The sequence below is a fragment of the Catharus ustulatus genome, chromosome 3, assembly GCF_009819885.2.
Source record: "Catharus ustulatus isolate bCatUst1 chromosome 3, bCatUst1.pri.v2, whole genome shotgun sequence".
In the NCBI taxonomy this organism is placed as follows: domain Eukaryota; kingdom Metazoa; phylum Chordata; class Aves; order Passeriformes; family Turdidae; genus Catharus; species Catharus ustulatus.
In genome coordinates this window covers 10,419,550-10,440,503 of record NC_046223.1, presented here as the reverse complement: position 1 = coordinate 10,440,503, position 20,954 = coordinate 10,419,550, and the positions used below count along the sequence as shown (strand labels likewise).

General features: G+C 41.5%; 1 protein-coding gene across 3 annotated transcripts in view; it reads left to right on the top strand.

The window, feature by feature from the left end:
• MEIS1 (Meis homeobox 1) overlaps positions 1 to 20,954 on the top strand; it is a 108,546-nt gene that overhangs the window by 44,104 nt on the left and 43,488 nt on the right. For all 3 annotated transcript variants that reach the window (XM_033055331.1, XM_033055329.1, XM_033055332.2), the window contains exon 8: positions 13,069 to 13,214. In XM_033055331.1, coding sequence (XP_032911222.1) covers positions 13,069 to 13,214 — 146 coding nt within the window. The remainder of the gene's footprint in view (positions 1 to 13,068; positions 13,215 to 20,954) is intronic.

Below are 20,954 nucleotides of genomic sequence, written 5' to 3'. Positions count from 1 at the left end.
GTGCAGATCTGTGACTAGTGATTGCTTTTCTACCTGACAAGCCTTGGTGACCCAGTCTTCAGGCAGAGACACTGGCCAGCAGGTCCTAAGGCATCAACTGTACAGCAAAAGTTGTGTATGGAGGAAGAAAGCAGCTAACACGCAGTTGGAAGATTGTGTTTACTCAACATGCAATGAGTTTATTGGAAGAGACTCATTCTGAATGGAAGAGGGAAATAGTATTTACTAGGATTTATTTGACTGCTCCAGGATAATTTGAATACAGGTTTTCAAGTATTTTCTTTCCTTTTCACACATATCTAAGCAAGTCTCTAACATATAAATATATATATATGTATTAGAAAGCTGTCCTGACCTTCATCAGAATAGTCTGCTAATGTTTTGCCTGCCTTCATCAAATTGCAGCATGAAAGAACCACTCTGATTCATATTTTTAAGGGATGTTATTCTGACCTCAAAAACTGATACTTCCTTAGCCAGTGCCAGAAAGTCCTTTCTGTGGTTGTAGTCCCCATTTTTTTAGCAATTAAGACTCAGGTGACATCAGAATAACAACTGATTTTAATAGCCACTTTAGCCACCTCCGCTATGGAGAGGAAGCATGCAGAGCTTCTGCAGAGCCTCAGAGCTCTGCAGCGTGACCTCAAGTGACCAGATGCAAAAACTAGTGCAACTCCTGAACGGGAAGGTCTACATCATCCAAACTATGCTGACTCTCGTCCAAGAACACACTGTTTACCTGTTCCTTCCAAACTGGTCAACTTTCTGCAAGGCTGAGATGTGAGTGTTGGGGGATTTTTTTGTTATCTCAGTGCAGCCTGGCTGGTTTTCACAGAGCTGCTCTTCACTAACTTGTAGATGTATGTTGAGGATTGTGTTTTCTGTTTTGGTGATTGAAGCTGAACATTCCCAGTGTTGACCTAAATTTACCACCTCTGTCATGTCTGAAATTATTTGTATATTTATCTGCAAATGTGCAGGGTGACCACTCCAATCAAAAGCGACAAATCTTACCAGTTAACTCCAGAATGCATCTTGCTGAAGGCAAATGTCTGAAAACACATTGCCATAAGCATGAAGCAGCCAAACTTCTGTCTAGCCCTTGAGATGTGTAGCCAAACCTTAATGAAGGGTGGGGTTTTTCTTATTCCAATAAATAGATTTTGTTTGGAAAGGTGAGAGGCAGAAAGAGAGAATGTATTTTCACAGTCCTAAATAAAAGGCTATTTATGCCTAATACATTGGCAGAATTATTCCAGAGTAATTCATCCATGAGAAAATATGATCCTTATGTCACTGCCAAGGTCAGAGAGACCTATGGTGATCTGCAGAGTAAGTTCAGGTCATCAAGTTAAATCTGCCCAGGGCCTGACTTAGCTCACACACCACATTTTTTCCATGATTAATTAAAGCAAACATCTTCTATAGATGAAGGCAGGGCTAAAACTGTGGTCAGCTTTCTCCCTGGAGCCAAGGTCTCCTGCTTTTCCGTTCTCCTTTCCAGGTTGTTCCTTTCATTTCCTTTCCATTCTTCTCTTTTCCTGGCATTTACAGGACGCTTAGAAAAGCCTGTCTTTTCCTTTATGAGGCAACTGATGCCTATAAAACCTTTCTTGATATTTGCATGGACAGGAAGGACACAGGGACATTGCTGGTGTTTGACCCAGTGTAGCGTTGGCTTCTGCATGTGAGTGGCGTGTCCTTGCACATCAGCTGAGAAGCATGTCCTGAAAGCTGACCTGAAAAAGATGGGGTGCACAGCAGATACACAGTCCTTGTTAGCCTCAGCTGAGAGGGTGCCGTCTGAACAGGGTATTTAGCAGTTGTGGAAGTGAAGCTGATGATTTTTTAGGCACTGCAAGGCTGCCTCAGGAGAAGACAGTGGAGTGGTGAGCTGGGCAGGTGAGAGCCTTCTTCCATCACTGGTGAGTGGGAAGGGTGAGACAATGTCCTTAGCCCTTTCAACAAGGATGTGGTTGTTTCATCAGTAAAGCAAGATTCTTCTTCCTTGTGGTCTGTACCTGCTATGGGGAAGCTGATGCCTGTGTTTTCAGCCTGCTAGAACCTGAGGTTTTCTTTAGCTTCTTTGGTTACTCATTCATGTCATTTAAAGTACATCGAATTACTGAAAGCTTTTACAGTTTTTGCTTTCTACACATTTGTAGAAATATTGCTCTTAGTGATAATGACAAATACTGTGAACTGAAAAAGAAACCAGAAATAATTTTGGCTTACTTTTTGAAGGATGTAAACATTTAGTTTATTTTTTCTGAAGATATGGATGGCTTTTTGCTATGACCCAGCTTTGCTTTGAGATTTCTGTGGGATTTTGGTTAAACACTCTTATGGAGTCAAAGAGACAAGCTGGAAATCACAGTTAACTCCTTCCTATCCTTTATCCCTCTTGCAGCTGGAACTGATGCCATGAGATGTAGTGACATAAATAATCAAATTCTGGGGTGCACCAGAAGCTTGTCCTTTTTCTCCTATTAGTTTGCCTATTCAAGGTAATTCTAGGCAGGTGATATCTAGGAATATATAGTGATGGAAGAAGAAAGAGGTAAAAATAAGGTGAGCATGTACCTGTAGGTGATATTTAGGGAAAGTTTCTAAGTGTCCAGCATTGGTCTGACTTTTCTTTTACTTTAATTGTGTGTTTTGGACTCTAACATCTGTTTGTTTCTGGATGATTTGCATTTAGATTTGTTGTTTGTTTGTTTTCAATTGGAAAGAACCCACACCTTAAACTGTAACTGCAGTATACATCAAACATCAAAACACCAGAAACTGTGATAGAAAGTCGTAGGAAGCCAAAAACATAACAGTGTCATGAATATATTAAGCTGGAGCCTAAGGGGATATGCTGACTTGGTAGGACTTAAGTTCCTGAAAGAACTGTCACTGCCTGCGTGCCCTAGGTGGGGACCGTGAGGGTGAGCCTGATGGCCAGTGGCCAACCACAAGAAGCAGGGTCAAGACCACCTCCCCATCACTGCTATTTCTCTGAAGGACTCTCTGAGCCCTCTGAATTTTCAGACTCTGCCATGGGGGCTGGGTTGATACCAGCCACCTGTATGCACAGAGATTGTACCTGCCCCTCAGTGCCACCCCCGCCTCCCCATACCCATGGAATATGTAGCAGGAAAGTTTTTGCAGCAGAAGAAGTGTTAGTGGCCTGATCACTGTGGTGGTCATTGCTTGATCTCTCTCATCCTGTAGTGCCACAGAATCTGGGCAGAGCAGAGGGCAGCATGAACTGTATGAGTGGCAGCAGTGTGCCTGTTGCTGGCCATCAGACCCAATGTTACCATGCCTTCACATTAAAGCCCAACTTCAGGGTTGTTTCTTTCTATTGTGCTTTTCTTAAGTGCCACCTCATCACAACAGATTTGCTTTCTGTGCTGGGAGAGGAGCAGACAGTAGTGGAAGAATATTTTATGTGAGCTTGGCTCTACCAAATTTACACCTTTTGGCTTCTCACCCCCTTCCCGAGGAGCAGCCTCCCACTGTTGTCATGGGTACTCCAGAGGAGCCACCTTTTGCTGGAGGAACAAGAGCAGAGGAGTTAGCATGCTAGATAGCAAGGAGCAGTGGGGAGAAGCATTAATTCTGTGTACACCCTTCCCTTGAAAGGTCTGAAAGGTCTTGAAAGGCAGAGGGATGCATATTTTATAATTCCGGTGTTTTTCCTGAGTTCATTATGTCCACGGTAACATAAGTCTTGTCTTTTGGGGGCAAAACAGGCTGCTTCTGAGCAAACCAGAGAGTGCTAGGACAGGATGAGGGGAGGAAGTTCATGGTGCAGTCCAAACGCCATCTGTTCAGTTCATAATTCCAAATGTTTCCTATAGTTCTTTAGAAAATAGAAGTGTAATTGCTTTGGATCCAGATCTTGCCTTGTTCTTATGAAACCCAGACACTGAAAGGTTCATAAGTCCCTGATGTTCTGATCCTCTCTGCCCACTAGTTTAGGCCAGCATGTACGTGGGCCTCAAAGTCAGCTTGTGGAAGTGGTTCTTCTGGGTGGACACAGCCAACTCTCTTCTCTTCCCTCCTCTCTGTAGCTGTGAGATACAGGGTGATGCAGTGGGAATTACCAGGTTGCCTCACAAAGATTTTTGAAGTAATACTCCATAACAAATCAAAATTATCTTCCTCTTGCTTTAGGTACAAGGAAATAATTAATTTGTGTCATGAGTTTAAAGCCAGATGTTTTTTCACTAGCTGCCCAATCAGGATGGTTCAGTGGCTGGGATTTGCTGGAGCAAGTGGATATTTATACAGCTTTATGACGTGATCATTGGTTTTTAACAATGGCAGTGGAGATGTTGTTACTGTCAAAAGAAGAAAGGTAGAGGAGATGGGGGCATTTTTTTCTCATCGCTTTTAGAGCTATCTTTTGCAGTTGTAAAGTGACAATATATGTCACTGTATGTGGGAAAATAGAGTATATGATGCAGCCAGGCATGCAAAATTAAGTTCAATGTTACTTTTCTTTCATTTGTGTCTTGGATTTTATTGTCAATTGACGTAACTGATGGACTGAAGACGTGGAAAATTTTTTTGCCTTGATAGTACTTTAAAGTGGATGGCAGTAGAAGAAAATACATTGTGTATCCCCAAGAGCTTTTTTGCTTGACACAAACCACTGGGCAACTTCCATTGGACAATATCTCATGTGGATTTGGTAGATCATGAATCCTGACTTGCCTGAGCTGCAGCTAGACTAACCCTCTCCTGTTCATTATGGCTGGATGACTCTGGTGGCATAGGGGATCCAGATCTGCAGAAGAGGATTTGGGTCAAACAGTATCTGAACTATAGTTGCTGCAGTGTAAACTGCAACTTGGACCAGCACTGATTGGTCTTGAATTGGCCCAAAGTGAAATGCTTTTGTTTGGTTCAACAATCCAAAGTATTTTGGCTTGTCTTGTCCAACATTTTTTGGGGAAAAAACAAACAAACAAAACCAAAAAACTCCAAAATAAACAAACAAACAAACAAAACCCCAAAAACAAAACAAAACAAAAACCCCAAAAAACCCCAAAACCCTCCAAAAAACTGTTTTCAATAGAATAACCTCATTTTTAAGTATTTGGACAGTCAAGGTTCTGGCACATATTTTCTGTTGTAAAACTGGAAATCTACAGCGTCTCCTCCTCTGGAGCAGGCATGTAGGCAGGGCCCAAGGCAATTCAGCTATGTTTAGGGAAGAAAGCCTACTTAAATGCACCACATAATAAACTATTTCTACAGATAACGTGTCCCTTAGTTTATACGTAATACACTTCTGATCTTTGCTTTGAGCCTCTTGTAGCTGCTTGTGCTCAGTCCAAGAGTCAAGTGTCTTAGGAGCTGGATAAACACAAAGATAGAGCCTGTTATTAAGGAGCTGTAGAGTTTTACAGAAGTTTACCTCATGGTCATTTGGGGCATTAGTTGGGCATATTTCCCCTATGGTGGAACAGTCCTTTTCTCCTGCTGCTTCTTGTGCTCCTGCTTTACAAGGAAGTAAGTCTGATGCATTTCAGTGGTGGATTTATCTGCGTCTCAGTCATGTGTAGTTGACTTTTCATGGAGAATGCAACTAGTGCGACTAGCTCTCCTGATGAGGTTGGAGAAAATAGGTTTCATAAAAAAGATCTGTATTTGAACAAGATAGAGGATGGCTGAAAAACAGCTTTTCCTGAGAAGTAGAGTCATCATGGTGGCTTTTAGGTTACAGAAAAAGAAAAACCCCCGACTTTTTAAGCTTTTTAGCATTCTTGGTTAAAGCAGGATGTTTTTCTGTTCAACCAGATACTTTTCTGTAGGGTATTTGCTTCCAACTGCTCAAAGTAAACTTTTGTTGCTGGCAGCAGAAAGTTGTTTGCTTCCCATACAATGAATTGCTTTCTTTTTAGTATTTCATTCGGCGTTGCACAGCTCCAGAAATATGGCACAACTTACCCATAATAACGTAGTTGTCTGAATCTCATTAAGAAGTGGTACCTGGTGCAAGAGAAAAGGTTTCCTTCATTTCAGCTATAAAAAGCTGCCAAAGAAATGAAAATGAGCAAAATCTGTGGGTTTTCCCCCACTATTTTTCAATGCTGTTGTTACTCTTTGCATAGACAACTGATTTGCCTGTTGCTTGCCTGAAGGGAATTTAAGTCAAAAAAGATGGTTGAGTTCCTAGAAAAAGGTGCTCCTGAAGAACAAAGAAGAACGAAATATAATGATTCAAAAAAAAATTTTGAAAGTTTGTGGAATTCCAGGGTGTAATTTATACATTTCCAGGTTTCACTATCTGTGAATATTTGTGTAGGATATTTTTGCAACTGTATCCTTTAGTATCTTGTAAATATGGATACTGTCTGTGACTGACAACTTCCCACTGTTTGTCATGGTCTAAGTACTTGCATGAAACATGTACTGCATCTCCTTAAGAGATGTGTGCACACCCAGATGTGTGGTGTTTGTTCCTTGCTAATGCTCATTTTCAACCTTGTTGTTCCTCATTAACTTTTTATTAAGTATATTTGAGAAGGCTTTCTCCTTAAGGAACATGGAAAAAAAAGGTCCCTCATCAACACCACTCTTCAAATTCACAAGTTGACCTACATCATCATTGTAAGTTATTTTTGAGGCGTTCTGTAGGCCACTCATTGTGCTGGTTGCCATTGACCTCAGGAGCTCCAGGAGTGGGTGCTTCCTCACATCCGACTAATCATAGATCCAAAATAATAGACAATGTTTTTCCGATAAAGACATTTCATAGTTGTTTTCTGAAGTACCTTTTTGCTGGTAGTCCCATTCTCAGCTCGTGTGCCTTGTTTAGGCATTGGCAGGTTGAGAGCCATCAGTGGATTAATGTTACATATGCAATATATGCATGTGTGTTTCAATTTTAAAATAGTGTGTTTTGGGGAAATATTGTAAACTTATAGCCTTTTAATGTTAAAACTGTTTCTCCTCAGTGGATAGTGCAGCTTGGTTTAGCAGCTGGGCACATACCCACAGACTGTGTCATTTCCTTCCAGCTCTCTCCTGGCATACCTGAGCACTCAGCCCCCGTGCTGCTCAGCTGGCCTCCTTAGCCACCTTGCTCCAAGGAGGAATGATACTTCCTGTGCAGGAACTTGTCCTCCAGTACTTGTAGACACGAGTAGTACACAAACTGCACTGACTTCCATCAATCATTTGGATGGGACTTTTGCTCACCACATTCCTGTGCCAAGTTGGAGATGCTCGTGTCAGAAACAAATCAGAAAATATATACATATAGAGAAATTTCCACATTCTTTGATTGCCCAAGACCGTTCAAAGCTGGTGGTCTGAAATGACAATCCTTGTTCTATTTCCTGTGAACAGTATTCTCTCTCTGGCTTCACAGGAAAGCTTGTTGCATCCGCGGACCTGCTTTTTTTGAGAATTCATAGTTTTGTACCTTGTAGGAAAATTTCTCACATAAGCCTAGCTTTACTCCACAAAAAGTTGTCATGGTGGATGTGTAGGTGTCCAGCAAACTGGAGTTTTGTTTCTGTAAGGGATAAGATAGGTAAAGCTGTGGAAATTACAGTAGTTACTGTAAATTGGTATATGACACAGAAGAAAAGTTAAGGAAAGCAATTTTACCACTTAAAATCTCTCTAGTACATTATGTTACTTGAAGGTAGTGAATCTTCCTTTCCACTTACCTGGAAAGGTTACTAAAGAGATTTTAGTTCTTGGAACAGTTAAAAGAGAAAGGAACCAACAGAGCTGTGGATAGACAGTGAACAGTTAAATATTTGGTTTAGTCAATTTAGGATTTCTTATGCTAGCAGAAGCAGGAATTTGAGGAATTTGTATCTAAAAAAGCTTACCAAAAATTATGATAGAATTAAAAAAGAAGGAAACTACTGAAAAGACCATGAACTTTGGGCCATCATGTTAGGTGTTTCAGTTCATAGCACTGAACACATTATAAATGTAGTATAGTAGTTGACGGTTTTTGTCCAAACACAGTGAATATTTAAATTACGTATATTAGCTCAAGAAATACAAAAGTAAATGCAAACTGTGAAGCTCTTCTAGGAAGCAGAACTGTTTTCAACAGGAGACACTTGGACGCATACAGATAAGTTGAACATAAGGAGCTTTTAGTCAGTCCGCTTAAAAGTTGCTCCAGGCCTTTCCAGGGCTTCTGGGGGCACATCTTTCACATTTTTCTCCTGTGAACTCCTTAAAGCAATATTTAGATGCCTATCTAGAACTGGACTGTATAAGCTACAAGTTTTCATATTGTTTGGTGTATCTCAGCAAAGCCAGTGCCCTGCCCTTACCCCCTTCCAGAAAATCGAACAGTAGCCCCCCAAAGCTCTCTCAGATCCCCTGTCAGAGGAAGAAGGCTTTTTAGCATAGCCTGGTTTTCTTTGGTACAGAAAATACTTGTACTCCAAATGCAGACTTGATAGTAGGACGGGGCTATGTAGAGTGAGAAATAGCCTGTTACATCTGGTGAAGGTACTTTTGGTAAAGCTGTATTTGGAACTTTGATACTAAGGTTTCTGGTCAGTTAAAATCATTTGAGGATGTTCATCTAAAGAACTCCATGCAGAGGCATAGATTTTTGTTGTCAAGCAAAAGGCTGAAGTTTTTAGGACATCTGAATTTCCCAACCTTTTAGAAACCTCAATTACTTGGGATTGGGAATATTTATGTCATGTCTGGGCAGCCTTAATGGTTGAGGTTTGAGAACAGGTTTGGGAGCTGGAGTGGCTGAAAGTTGCCCAGCTGTGCCACACTGCCAGACTTTCCAGTGTTGTGAGATGATGACATTAAATTTGGGTTTGGTGTGGGAGTGAGAGAGACTTTGAATCATCAGTAAACTCCTGCCACAACCGTGGCTGCTGAAGGCAAGTGCCTGTGCCAAGTTGCTCTCCAGAAGCACCTATTTTGTCAACAAAGGTTTATAACATATCACCCGGGACAAAGAGATCAATACCCACTTGAGGGGCTGCTGTAAAATCACTTGCCCTTTGCTGCTTCTACCTCTGATTTTTAGGGGAGTGGGAGGGGAAGGGAAGTCATAAGGGGCGATGGCAGTGGAGAGGGGAACACAGTGAGAGGGGCCCCTGCTGGCATGGCCAGTCTGAGCCATTCAGCAGGCTGAATACAATAAATGCTGCTTTATCCTTTCTTGAAAGGAGCAAGATAGCACAGCCTAAATGCCTGGGTGTGCTTAAATAGGCAACTCTGGGATGTTGGAGTTGAGGGCGTTTGAAATGTGAGCTCCCCAACAGCCAGGGAGCTGCCACAGGTCACCTGCCTCGCTCCATGGGGACTGGCCCAGGTCTGGCAAGAAATTGTCCACGGACGAATTGTAGTACAAATTCCTTTCGTTGTTGGTTGGCCTCTTTCACTAGACCATGGCCTATAAAAAATTGTGTAAAAACAATTCTTAAATATTATTTGAAAGGGCAAGCGGCCACGCTGAAAGGTTTGACAGTTTGACATATCGCGCCTGGTTCTGCTTGCCGGGGAACGGGCGTGCAGAGTCCAGGCTCTCCTTCTGCTCCTTACAGGCTCTGCATTTGTTTTTTTTTTGTTTTTATTTTTTTTTGTTTTGTTTTGTTTTGGTTTTTTTTTCTTTTTTTTTTAAATAGCATCTAGTTGCTGTGCAGAGTTGCTGCGCTTCCAGCAATTTGACAGGCAACGAGTCTGCTTCAGTGATCTTAAATCCTTTTAGACTAATTTGCGAGCGAGCAGAAAAACAGCTAGCACCTTCAGATCCAGCACTCAAAACCAGGGAATCAGGTATTGCCAATTAAAGTGCCATTTCCAACCATCATATCAAGACAGATTACTTGCAGTTCCTCTGATAATGTCACGCCATGCCTAAAGAGAAAGTGAGACGGAGTTTCTCCATGGACAAAGGACCAAACTGATGGGCAAGCAGCACAGAGGGAGTGCGATGGGGATCATGCACACACCCATGCATATGTGCAGCATCAAGGCGAACCCTGTGCCTGCTTTGACCCCAAATAGCCATGGGCCATTCTGAAGAGCCTGTGGCCCCTCAGTCACTGGCCTACTAGTTAATTGCCACACGGACTTCGTGACACATGGGCAGATAATATGACATTTTCAGTTTCTGTCACTAGCAAACGCCACAGCGTTGCTTGCACTAGTTGCTAAGAAGCTGTCAGAAACCATTAGCAGCTGGCTAAAGTTGCCCTATGGCATTTCCTCATGGCATCAGCAAAACAAGCATAAATCACCCAGCGGAGCCTCCCGCTATACTAATGAGGCTGTAAGCTTGTTTATGGACTAGCATCATTTCTATGATTATTTCCACCTTTTCAGTTCGCCTTCATTTGGCGGTGGGAGAAGTCAACTTCAGGAGCAGAGTTGCCACTGACATTTTACAAATGCAGTTTGTAGCTGCTACTGTGTGGCTGGTCAGTGGTGCTTCGAGTTTGTTTAGTGATCTTTAAAAGGAGGAAAAGAGAGAGAAAAAAGAAAAGGAGGGGGGAATCTCTGGAGACCTCACAGAGGTGAGTGTATCAAGTTGCAAAGTAGATGGAAATACTAAAATCCACAATTGACCATTTAGACTTCTCTCTGTGGTTTCAGTCTTTATGGGATCAATTTTCCATTTAAAAAAAGTGGAAGAGGTTAAACAATTTACAGAAGTCTACTGAAGCATTTGCTCCGAGGATAACCGGGTGCTTTCTTATCCTCTCTCTGCTTTTCACTTTCTCTAACTTGTGTTGGTCGAGGCCAGGGTTTATTGTTTTAGGCTTTTCTGAGCATACACCAGTATTTACACTGGATTGAAAGCATTTGCTTCCAATGAAAATCTTGTCTTAGATTACAGCCCAGCAGTGTAATTTCCCTCCCAGATGGGAGTAAAGTAGCAGTATTTGCCTAAAAACAGTAGGAAGAACAAACTGTGCATTAAGCCAAGGCTGTTTTTGGCTTGAGCTAATGATGTAACAGAAACCTTTTATTTGGGATAGGTCACTGCCTGGGATTGAAGGAGGTGATCTGGCTCGCGCTTGAAAGGTTTCTCCATTGTATCTACATAAGTCTTCACTTTAAAAATCCTGTTCCTAATGCTTCTGCTTTCATACAGGAGAAATAAACAGGAAAGGTTCTGGGGAGTGTTATAGGTGGAATGCAGAAAGCTTTTCCTCCCCTAATGGAGGATATAATTCAGGTGCCCCGGAGGCATGCTTTCAGGAATTCTCTTGCCCGAGGTAATGGGAAGCTAAGGCTGCTTGAAGGCCTTGATTATCTATTGATGCACAAAGCTGGAAAAAAAGTCATCTCCCTTGGATTATAGTAGATATTTCCATAAATTATCAATGAGTCCTCCTCCCATCAGGCATGAGGCAATGCCTGCTAAATTAATCTGAAGGGGGTTTGAAATGAGTATATTTTTTTAAAAATGGGATGGGGGGAGAGGGTGGGTGGACGATGGCAGGGAGGTGGTGAAAGGCAGTGTCATTAGGTTAGAAGCTTTTCATTTTTAATCAATGAATGCGTAATACTTTTCTTTTTCTTGTTTGCCTCTTGCAGACAGAAAGTAGATTAGCCTGTGGAATTTTAAATGCTGTTGAGTTGTTTCCTTTGCTCATGTTTCTTTTATGAATTATTATTTTATATAGTGAATTGCTTCTCTGTATAAAAGCCCTTTTTTTACATACTGGGCTTTCAAAGAATTTGTTTGATATCTAATTTCTTCATAAAAATATTGTGTTTGTCTGTAACTACCCGAGGTTATGGTTTCATCAAAGACACAGACCAAGTCATAAGAACAATTATAAATTTGCCACAGTCAGTAACATGCTAAGAATATAACACTAATAATAGCTGCTTTTTGTTTTTGTGCTGAAAGCTGTTTAACAAATCATAATTATGACAGTCTGCATCCCTTTTTAAAAATATATTTTATTTTTGTCCCTAACGGAGATAGTTTGTATTCAGCCAAATTGAGATTACTTTCTTCATCGTTCTTACCAGGGAGTGCAAAAAACACTTGCTTAATAACATCACAACTCCATGTTGCTACAAATAGTGTCTTTGGAAGCAAGGATATGTTGTTCAGTCCATATGCATTAAATGCAAGGACTTATTTGCTCTGTAGGCTTATTTATAAACTGCTTTCAGTGTTTGCAACAAAAATTGCATGCAAAATGCTAGGCACTGCAAGTCTTGTTTTCCCTTGGCCCTAACCCATCAACCCAGACCCAAGCAGGCTGCTACACAGTGGCATCCTCCCATAGATGTGTTGCTAATGTGATGAGAACTGTCTGAGACCTTCTCTGCATTAAGGAAATTCCTTCTGGATCAGTGGTTGTTTCACAGAAGCAGACACCTATTACAAATATGGCACACTGGCGCAAAGCAGGGTATTAATTCCTAATGGTGTATGTCAAATTGGTGCCTACTTATCCCTTTCTGAATTTCTTTTGGCTGGGGCTGGGAAGAGGGGAACCAGTTAGCTACCCACCTCCCATCAAAGAATCAGGGGAAGTCAAACATCCGTAAAAGGCTTAACATAACCAGTGCCTCAATCACCTGTTTTTTTTTCTGAATTTGCCAAGAGAATATGATGTTGCAAGAGAGCTACATTTACCCCACTTTTCACACCCCAGGGTGGGACGAGGCACCCAGCTTCACAGCTCATGATCCCCATCCCATACTTGCCTAGTTGTCAACTCGGCCAAAGTAACTGATTGGGATAAATCTTTGGGAAGTGACCTAGTGTGAAGAAGAGCCAGCATTTCCACCTTTGCAAGTTGGATCCTTGCAAATTTTGTTTCATAATTTGTAAGCGCTTTTTGTTCTGGGTTACAATGGCAGAGATGGCCACACTGTCCTTCAAGATAAACCAGAATGGGGCCAACACATTTCTGAGCCCCTCCCTCTCCTCATGTCTCTCCCCCTCCCACCCCCATCCCCTCAACCCCTGGTGAATTATGGTGTTAAAGAATTTATACCTCATTTAAATATTCATGCAGTTTATACCCAAAGCCAGGCTTCGGCTGAAGTATATAAAGGTAGCATAAGTCAAAATTTGATTCACTATATTTACAGGTGACGGCTTGGACAACAGTGTAGCTTCCCCCAGCACAGGTGATGATGATGATCCAGATAAGGACAAAAAGCGACATAAAAAGCGTGGCATCTTTCCCAAAGTAGCCACAAATATCATGAGGGCATGGCTGTTCCAGCATCTAACAGTAAGTGAACTCTAGATCACATATGCAAAATAAAACATGGATAATGTCATAGTTGTAGTAGTCATAGAAAGCAAAAAATACGTATGATGTTGCTGCCAGGCAGTAGAGGGACTTTTCCGAGCAGAGTTGTTGTTGCTTCCTTTGCTAGATGCCAGGGGAAGAGTATAGAGCATATGTTTTTATGGTATGGGGTTTTTTTTGTGTGTGTGTTGTTTTTAGATTTGTTTGTTTGTTTGAGACACAGTTGCTAACAGGACATCACTGCCAAATGTGGTTTTTACTTAAAGCTGATATGGATATAACCTCGCAGACCTGTCCTGCTTTGCAGTGGGAATCACTACTTTGGAGCACTGAGCAGCATTTGGCCCCTGGTTCTGTGCTCCAGAGAACTGCAGAAAACAATTGGGGAGATTAAAAAACAAAGCCAAAAGCAAACAAAGACCTTATTCAGATGTTTGTAAGAGATCATCAGAAGCTTCGGGATGAAAGGTCTGAATGTATCTGGTTTAATAGCAAAGTATAATTTTTTTCTTTGAGACATTCTCATTCCCAGAGTGTAAGTTACCCCTGCATCTAATGTTAGGAAGTGGTGGGGGTATGCACAGTTATTTGTTACCACAGCTACCTGTATGGGATTTTTTATTCCTGGGATTAGAAATCAAAGCTCTGTACAGGTGTGTGGGGTTAAGCTGGATGCTGCAGCTGCTTTCAAGGCTTTGTAATATGTACCACACCTCCTAACATTAACATTTAGAAAAGTATTTCTAATGCCATTCTCCTTCTTCATCAAATTGTGTGATCTGTCACTGTTTTTATCCACTGTGGGGATCTGGGCTTTGAGCCCCAGGTTTTTTGCCTCAGCCTTTCTGTGCCAGGAAAATAAGGGTCAGGCAAGGATTGCTGGGATGTCTGCAGGTGATAGTGAAGAAGGGCTTTTGCCTCTAACCCCAGTAGCTGACTCTTTCCTCTGCCTGTAGCTAGGGTCAGGATGAAACTAGAAGCTGGCCAGCTTGCCCAGCCCTGGTGGGAACTCTGCCAAGGATATGCTCGTAAAGCAGGGGAAGTGCTCATACACATCACCCCTGCATCCCCTGCTGAGCCAAGAAACCAGATATCTGCCATGACTCTTGTCAGCACGGGGATCAGGCAGGGAATCCTGTCCTGTACAGTCCTGCGTTGCTATGAATGAACCTTCATGTTGGAGCTCTACTCCTTGGAGGCCAGAGAGGGCCTCAGATGTCTCCAGGTTAATCTCTCTCTCTGGCAGACTCCATGTCAGCCATGCCCCAGCTTGGCCAGGTCCCTAGCCCTGTCTGATGTGTTCTGTGCCATCACTTCCAAAGGCTGTGGTCTCTTTGGTGTTGATGGCTCCCCCTTTGTAGGTGCTCACCCAAGATGAGTTGACATCTGGCATCTCTCTGCAGGTAGAGGTGAGATCAAGGAAATCCACCCCCAAAACAGTCCATGAGTGCTATGCCAGCAGCAGTGCTCACACCAGCTTAATGCATGTGGTTTAACTTCAGTAGTCAGGGGAGGCCCTGGAAGCTCAGCAATCAGGACAAGGCACACCAGGGAATGCTGAACAACTGCATGTCAGTTCCTGTAGTTTCCAGTGAAGAATTGCAAATTAAGTAGTATAAGTATTTTTTCCTGAAGGCAGCCTGTTGCTGTGTTTGTGCTGGTAAATAAACCATCACCCGTATCTGAGCACAAGAGCACAGAGGTTCATTCTGTCAAACTTTTTGAGCAGTCTTCAGCACACTCTTAGCCTTGATTGGGTACACCCCCTCCAAATGCCTTCCTGGGAATATGGCAGAAGGCTACAGGGTGTCTCTAAAAAGCCTTTATGGTGGGAGCCACCCTGTCTAGGGCATTTAACTACATGAGCTTGACCTGACCCTATAGCTAATTCCATGCTTAGTCTCAGGACCAGAGAACAGACTGAGCAGACCCCCTCATTGTTTCCCCTTTGATAGGTGGAGAGTTTTACTGGCTTTTCAACTCTTCTTCTGTGTGGTAATAGTGTTCAAAAGAGGAGAGTGCCTATTGAGCTTGCTGCAGGGCTCCTAGCAGTCCCTACAATATATGGACATTTGCTTGTAAACTGGTCTCTGCTTCTGGAAGACTCAAATACAGAAAGAACCTTCCCTCCAGGACCTTTGCAATGCTGCATTTTCTGCCTTGTAGCACTGAGTTAAAGCTTGCTTTAAAAATCCACCATCCGCTGTGCAGAGCCAGCCCAGCCATGTGAAGCATGCAAATTTTTTGCAGGGCAGCTTTCTCCTCTCCTGGAAGCATGGTAGATCCAGACTTACCTGATCAATTCAGTAAAACAGAATTGGTTTATCCAGTCTGACCTTCTCCAGGCAGGACCTTGAGACAGAGCCTAGGTAGGATCTTGGACAGTTTCCTCAAATTAAAACATGTCTAGAGAGCATTGTAGGCTCTTCCAAGTGCTAGAGCAACAGAGCATGTTTACAGGCTGCTTGGGGTGCTGTCCTGGCTGCAAAAAAAAGCCAAAACAAACCCAAATAATGGCTGCAATCAGAGCTGAGGAGCAGTGGGCGGAGAGACTGAAGGAATTAAAACTCTGTTCATTTTTGAGGGCATCTGGGCTTCATGGCTGCTCTTATAACACTGCACAGTGGTGTGGTGGTGTCCCCACCTGATGTCCTTGCTGCAGGAGGGAGATCATCCTGAGGAAACTAGAAATCCCAGACTGTTTGCTTATTTATTTATTTACCCATTTATTTATCAGTGGACTTGGTCTTTTGTAGGGTGAACACAAGGTCCTCTCTAAAGTGGGAGGTGAGGAAAGACAGAGGGGTGGTTCTGTTCAGACAGGGGATATGTCATGGCTGGTGATACCTCCCTTTTGGCCCCAGCACTTTATGTGCCTTCACTTTGCCATCTGAAAATGGCAGAGAAGAAATGAGCAGCAGTTAAGTGCAAAATCCAGCATCCCCTTGACCATTGGTGCTTCCTAATTGGGGCGTTAGTTTGGAGTCCTCCTTTTCAAAAGCAATTCTTTTTTTTCAAAATTGTAATATTAACATACATCAGTGACATGGAATTAAATAAATAAATTAAGTAAATAAAATAATTAAATAATTTCTGTGTCTGTCATGATAATGATTATTGGTTGGAAAGACCTAAAATAAATACAGTCTTCCAAAAGTGAATGGGTTGGGTTAATTCCTTTTATGCAGTTATTCCATCTCCAAGAGCCTTAAGTCTTCCTCTGTGTACTGACTTCATTTCCGAAGGTTTGTCCCCCAGTTCTTGTTTCATGCTTAGGAGGAAATTCATTTTTTTTCTCTCCGGATGCTGAAGTGTTTGGGCAGTAGTTCCCACTCAGTATCAGGCTCCAGCCCGCCTCCCCTCCCCCCCAGTATTTTGACTGATGCGCAGAACCAACCTGACATATGCCCAAAGGGTAGGCAAGTGCTGTCCTCTGCAGATGCAGGCAGTATGCTCTGCAGTTTTTTAAGGGATAAATCAGGGGATAAATTCATCCAATTTGGCTTTTTTTCCCCTCTTGGAATAATAGCAACAAAAACATTCAGCTAAAACAATTGCAAAAGTGCTGACCAGACTCATGCTTAGGACTTTGCAAGATATTCTTTTTAACTGTTTGCTGTTCTGATTTAATTCTGATTCAACATCTGGGTTGGATTGAAGAGCTGCTCAGGTGGGCTGTTAGTTGGGAAAAATGTAGTTGTGGAGCTTGTCAAAATTTTTCATGGTAGCTTATGACACCATCTGGCAAATTTGGAGGTCTATGAAATCTGTTTTTAGGATTTTGCTATACATTTGAGATGGAAGCCTGTTACTATGTGGAATAAATGGAAAAAAAAAATTAATTTGAAGAATTTGGTGAAGAACTGGTGAAGTTCAGTCAAAATTAAGAAGAGGCTTGTGTGTTGGTATCAGGTGAACATCAAATGCCACGGCAGGGTCAGGAGGAGGGACTGGGGCAAACTAGTTCTGTACTGGTGCTTCTCTTCAGAAAGTCACCCTAAGGATAATTTCAGGGTGTGCTGCAGTCCAGAAATGTTTTGCAGGCCCTTTAGACTTCTAAAAATTTAAATTTTTTTTTTTTTGATCACTTAACATTCAGGGTTCATTTCTCCTCCCAGATTTTTCAAGCATATCTCCTCACTGTAATGTACTTCCCTCAGCAGGGATTGTGAAATAAGGGAAAAGCTTGGGGCAAGGGGAAGGGAATTTAAAAATTATCTTGCTTACAGTTAAATCTGTGTAATTTTAATTGTGGCAACAGAGTTAGTTTCTGCTTCAATCCATCCTAGGTTTTTGTCCCAGTAATGGTATTATTGATATAAATTGGTATTTGGAATTGATATAAATTTGTTTTTGTTCAAAACTAAGAGAAGGGAGTTTGTGGGGTGTCATTTCAAGTGTTTTTTCACTCGTGAATACTCTGCATCCTTTAAATCCAGCTTAATTTAAAATATTGGGATTCAAACCTCATTTTGGGGATTATACAATGTAATTGGTTTGTTATATGATGAGTATTTGATGATCTTCACGTTCATCATCTAATCAGGCAAAAAAAACCATAAAATTATAATCCCAAAAGATGTTTAATAACAATTTAAACTATTGAAGGCTTTATTTAAGCACATTAGGGGATTATAAACTACTCTTTTTTAATGGTGCCAAGAGGTAGATTCAAGGACTTCAAACACCTTTTAAAAAACAAATTGCCACGATTTAAAAAAATGAATGGGCTGAGGATTTCTTTCATGTAAATCCCATAATTTAATCATTATTTTTAACTGCTTTTAAAACAATTTCCTTAAGAGGTTAAATCTTATTGAAAGGGGAGACTGAGCAGAAAGCAAAAGACGTAGGTGAAAGATGTTGACTTTAAAGTGCAAGGATTTTTTTCTATTATGTATTTGGATTTTTAACCTTTACTGATTACTTGATGCCATAAAATGAAACAAGAAAATTTGAAAAAAGTAATATGCAATCTATTTAGTAAAGATGTTATTTATAAAATAATTTATTGGAAGTAGATATTTTTAATCTAGCTGAGAAAAATAGTCCCCATTGCTTCAAGGATGCTGTTGTGATAGCAAAATGATATCATTTAATTCTGCAACTATTCTTTTTATATTAATATTTTACTGGCTAGCAATTCTTTTAAGTTAAAACAAGTTGATTTCATGTCTTTTCTCATCCCTCCATAGTTATGAGATTTTGCCTTGGGAGAAGCATGGGGTTAATTTGGCTGCCTGCCACCACTCCCACGCGGGATGCTTGCCTGGTTTTGAAAAGAAGTATAGTGAAAGGGTAGATGGGTACAAAACTAGGGTACTAAAACATGGAAAGGGGAAAATACTTGGCTAAACCAAGTTTTCTTTGTTCTCCTTTTGAGAGATTTGGAAGCATTAAAACAATGCTTCCCTTCCTCCCCCCTTCCTCCCCTCAAAAAAAAAAAGGAAAAAAAAAAGCGCAACTTGTGATGAGTCTCCATCCTGCACCAATTGGTACTTGCTCTGCAAAATACCAGAGGGCTCCTGGAGCTCATCTGCGTAACAGGGGTCAGATTTCCATCTCTTGGACTCGGAATGGGTGGGGGTGTCCTCCCACTTTATCCCAAATACACAAGTCTCCTCTTTCACTTGATTTTATTGTGGGCAAAGCTGTAAAAAGCTTTCTTCCACATCTGCAAGACTTCTCAGTGCCAGCTGTCCCAAATTCCTGGGAAAAGCCAGGCTTTTTAGCTTGCCTTGAGTCACTCATGCACCGCTATCCCCTTGACTGGGAAGGTGGGAGCCAGGGCTTTTCTTGCTCCTGGCAGCAGGAAGACCTGTCTGAACATCCAACAAAAGCATTTATCACAGGTGGAGCAAGTAACCCACAGTGGGGGTCCTCAGCTCCCTTCTGCCAGGGGAGGTGCTGTGGGAGTCATTTCCAATGGCAGAAAATGGGAAATATTGTTATGGGAGAAGATAATTGTTCTGGGGCTCTGTCCCAATTGAGTTGAGAGCTCCAAAAAGCAGGACAAAGAGAATTTAGGTAATTGTGTTTGAATTAACTTCTTAACTCTTCAGAGTTTTATGGAAGACAGTGACTGTTAAAACCTCCAGCATTTTCTCAAATTGTCCTCAAATTTTTGGCTTTGACCTGCCATCCAACTTCCAAGGTTTGGTTCATTTTCTAGCAAGAGGGAAATTTTGCCATTTTAAAAGAAAACTATTGGGTTTTGGGTGTTACCCTTGGCAGTGCTGCTGTTGCTCCAGTTTCATGATTTCTTGGAGAGAGCATGTTTCGTTCACTGTCTTGTAGATTATTTAAGTTGTCAGCATTAAGCTGTTCTACAAAACTTTGGTTTTAGAACAGAAAGGAAAAATAGAGGATGCTTTAGTGAACTAGTTCAAGGAAAACAGATTATTTATTTAGGCTCTTCTCATGTTCAGAAGTGTGGTGTAGTTTCAGCATCTGTTTTTTTAACACCAGTGATTTAGCTCCATTTCTGTTGAAGACAGCCATCGTGTTTTGAACTACAGGGTATGTGACATCTCACTGGGATTCCTCACAGGTCTTGGGAATTACAGTGATCCAGGGAAATATTTTGGTTGAAATCAGAAGGTAGCCAATAACCTGAGACAAGAAGATTTTAGAGAGAGAGAGAGAGTGAGTGTGTGTGTCTATTCCCAAAGGTCTATCCTACCGTTTTCTCAATTTCCCACAGTTTCTAGCTTGGAGGCACTATTGTGCCAATTTGGAAGCCACTAGCACATTAAAGAATTTGAATTATTTTGCAGTTGCTGAAACACATTAGTATTTAGACACTAGCAGAATTTCACATCTGAGTAGAAGCAAGGGAATACTGAAAAGTTGAAACTTGATAAACATTAATTCAGATGCTAAATTACACTTGCTCTGGTTGTACGAGAACTCCTTTTGTTTGCATAAATATTCTCGGAAATGAGTTTACCAGAAAGAATGTTTGCAGTAGTAAGAATTTTTAAGTCAGCAGAAGATGCTTTGCTTTCTTCTCCACCCTCTCCTTTCTTTTATACTTGCAGCTGTGATATTTTGCGTGTGCAGCTTCAATTTTGAAATTAGCCTCCTCCAGTCACGACATGGCAATGTGTTGCACAATGCACTGTCTTTTTGCAGTCAAAGCAGACATACAAAATTCACGTATTACCTTTGGAAGGGGGACAGAGAGGGAGGGAAAAAGTTTGATCACCAATTTTTGAATCTGGAAGTATCCGTGGAAATATTTTGGCAAATAATTTGCAATATGAAGTGCATTAAAGGCAGCAACAGTGTCTTGGCAAGCAGTGGGTGAGCAGGAAATGAGGATAAATTAATGGACTTGGTTGTTCATTAGTAGTTCTTTATTTGTGATATCCTCTGACATGGTTGCTACAAAAGAGCCTATGTTGATTCTCAGATATGCTTATGTATGTAAGTGCCAGTGTTAATTTTTTGTTGGAAATCTAACTCCTGAAGCAGTTTCACAGCATGCCAATGACTTAATCAGATCAGGTAAAGTGCCAAAATATGAGGCACCTAACCAGTTGGGCGCATATCTGACGAGATGTGTTAATCTGTGGTGTAAAATAAGCTGCCTTTCAAATAGGGTCACATTTGGATGTGTTACATCAAGTTGTGTAAGATGCATTCCCTTGCTCTGGCATACACTATGCTACATCTGTTTGCATGAACTTAACCCTTGTCTGGATAAAACAAAGCAGT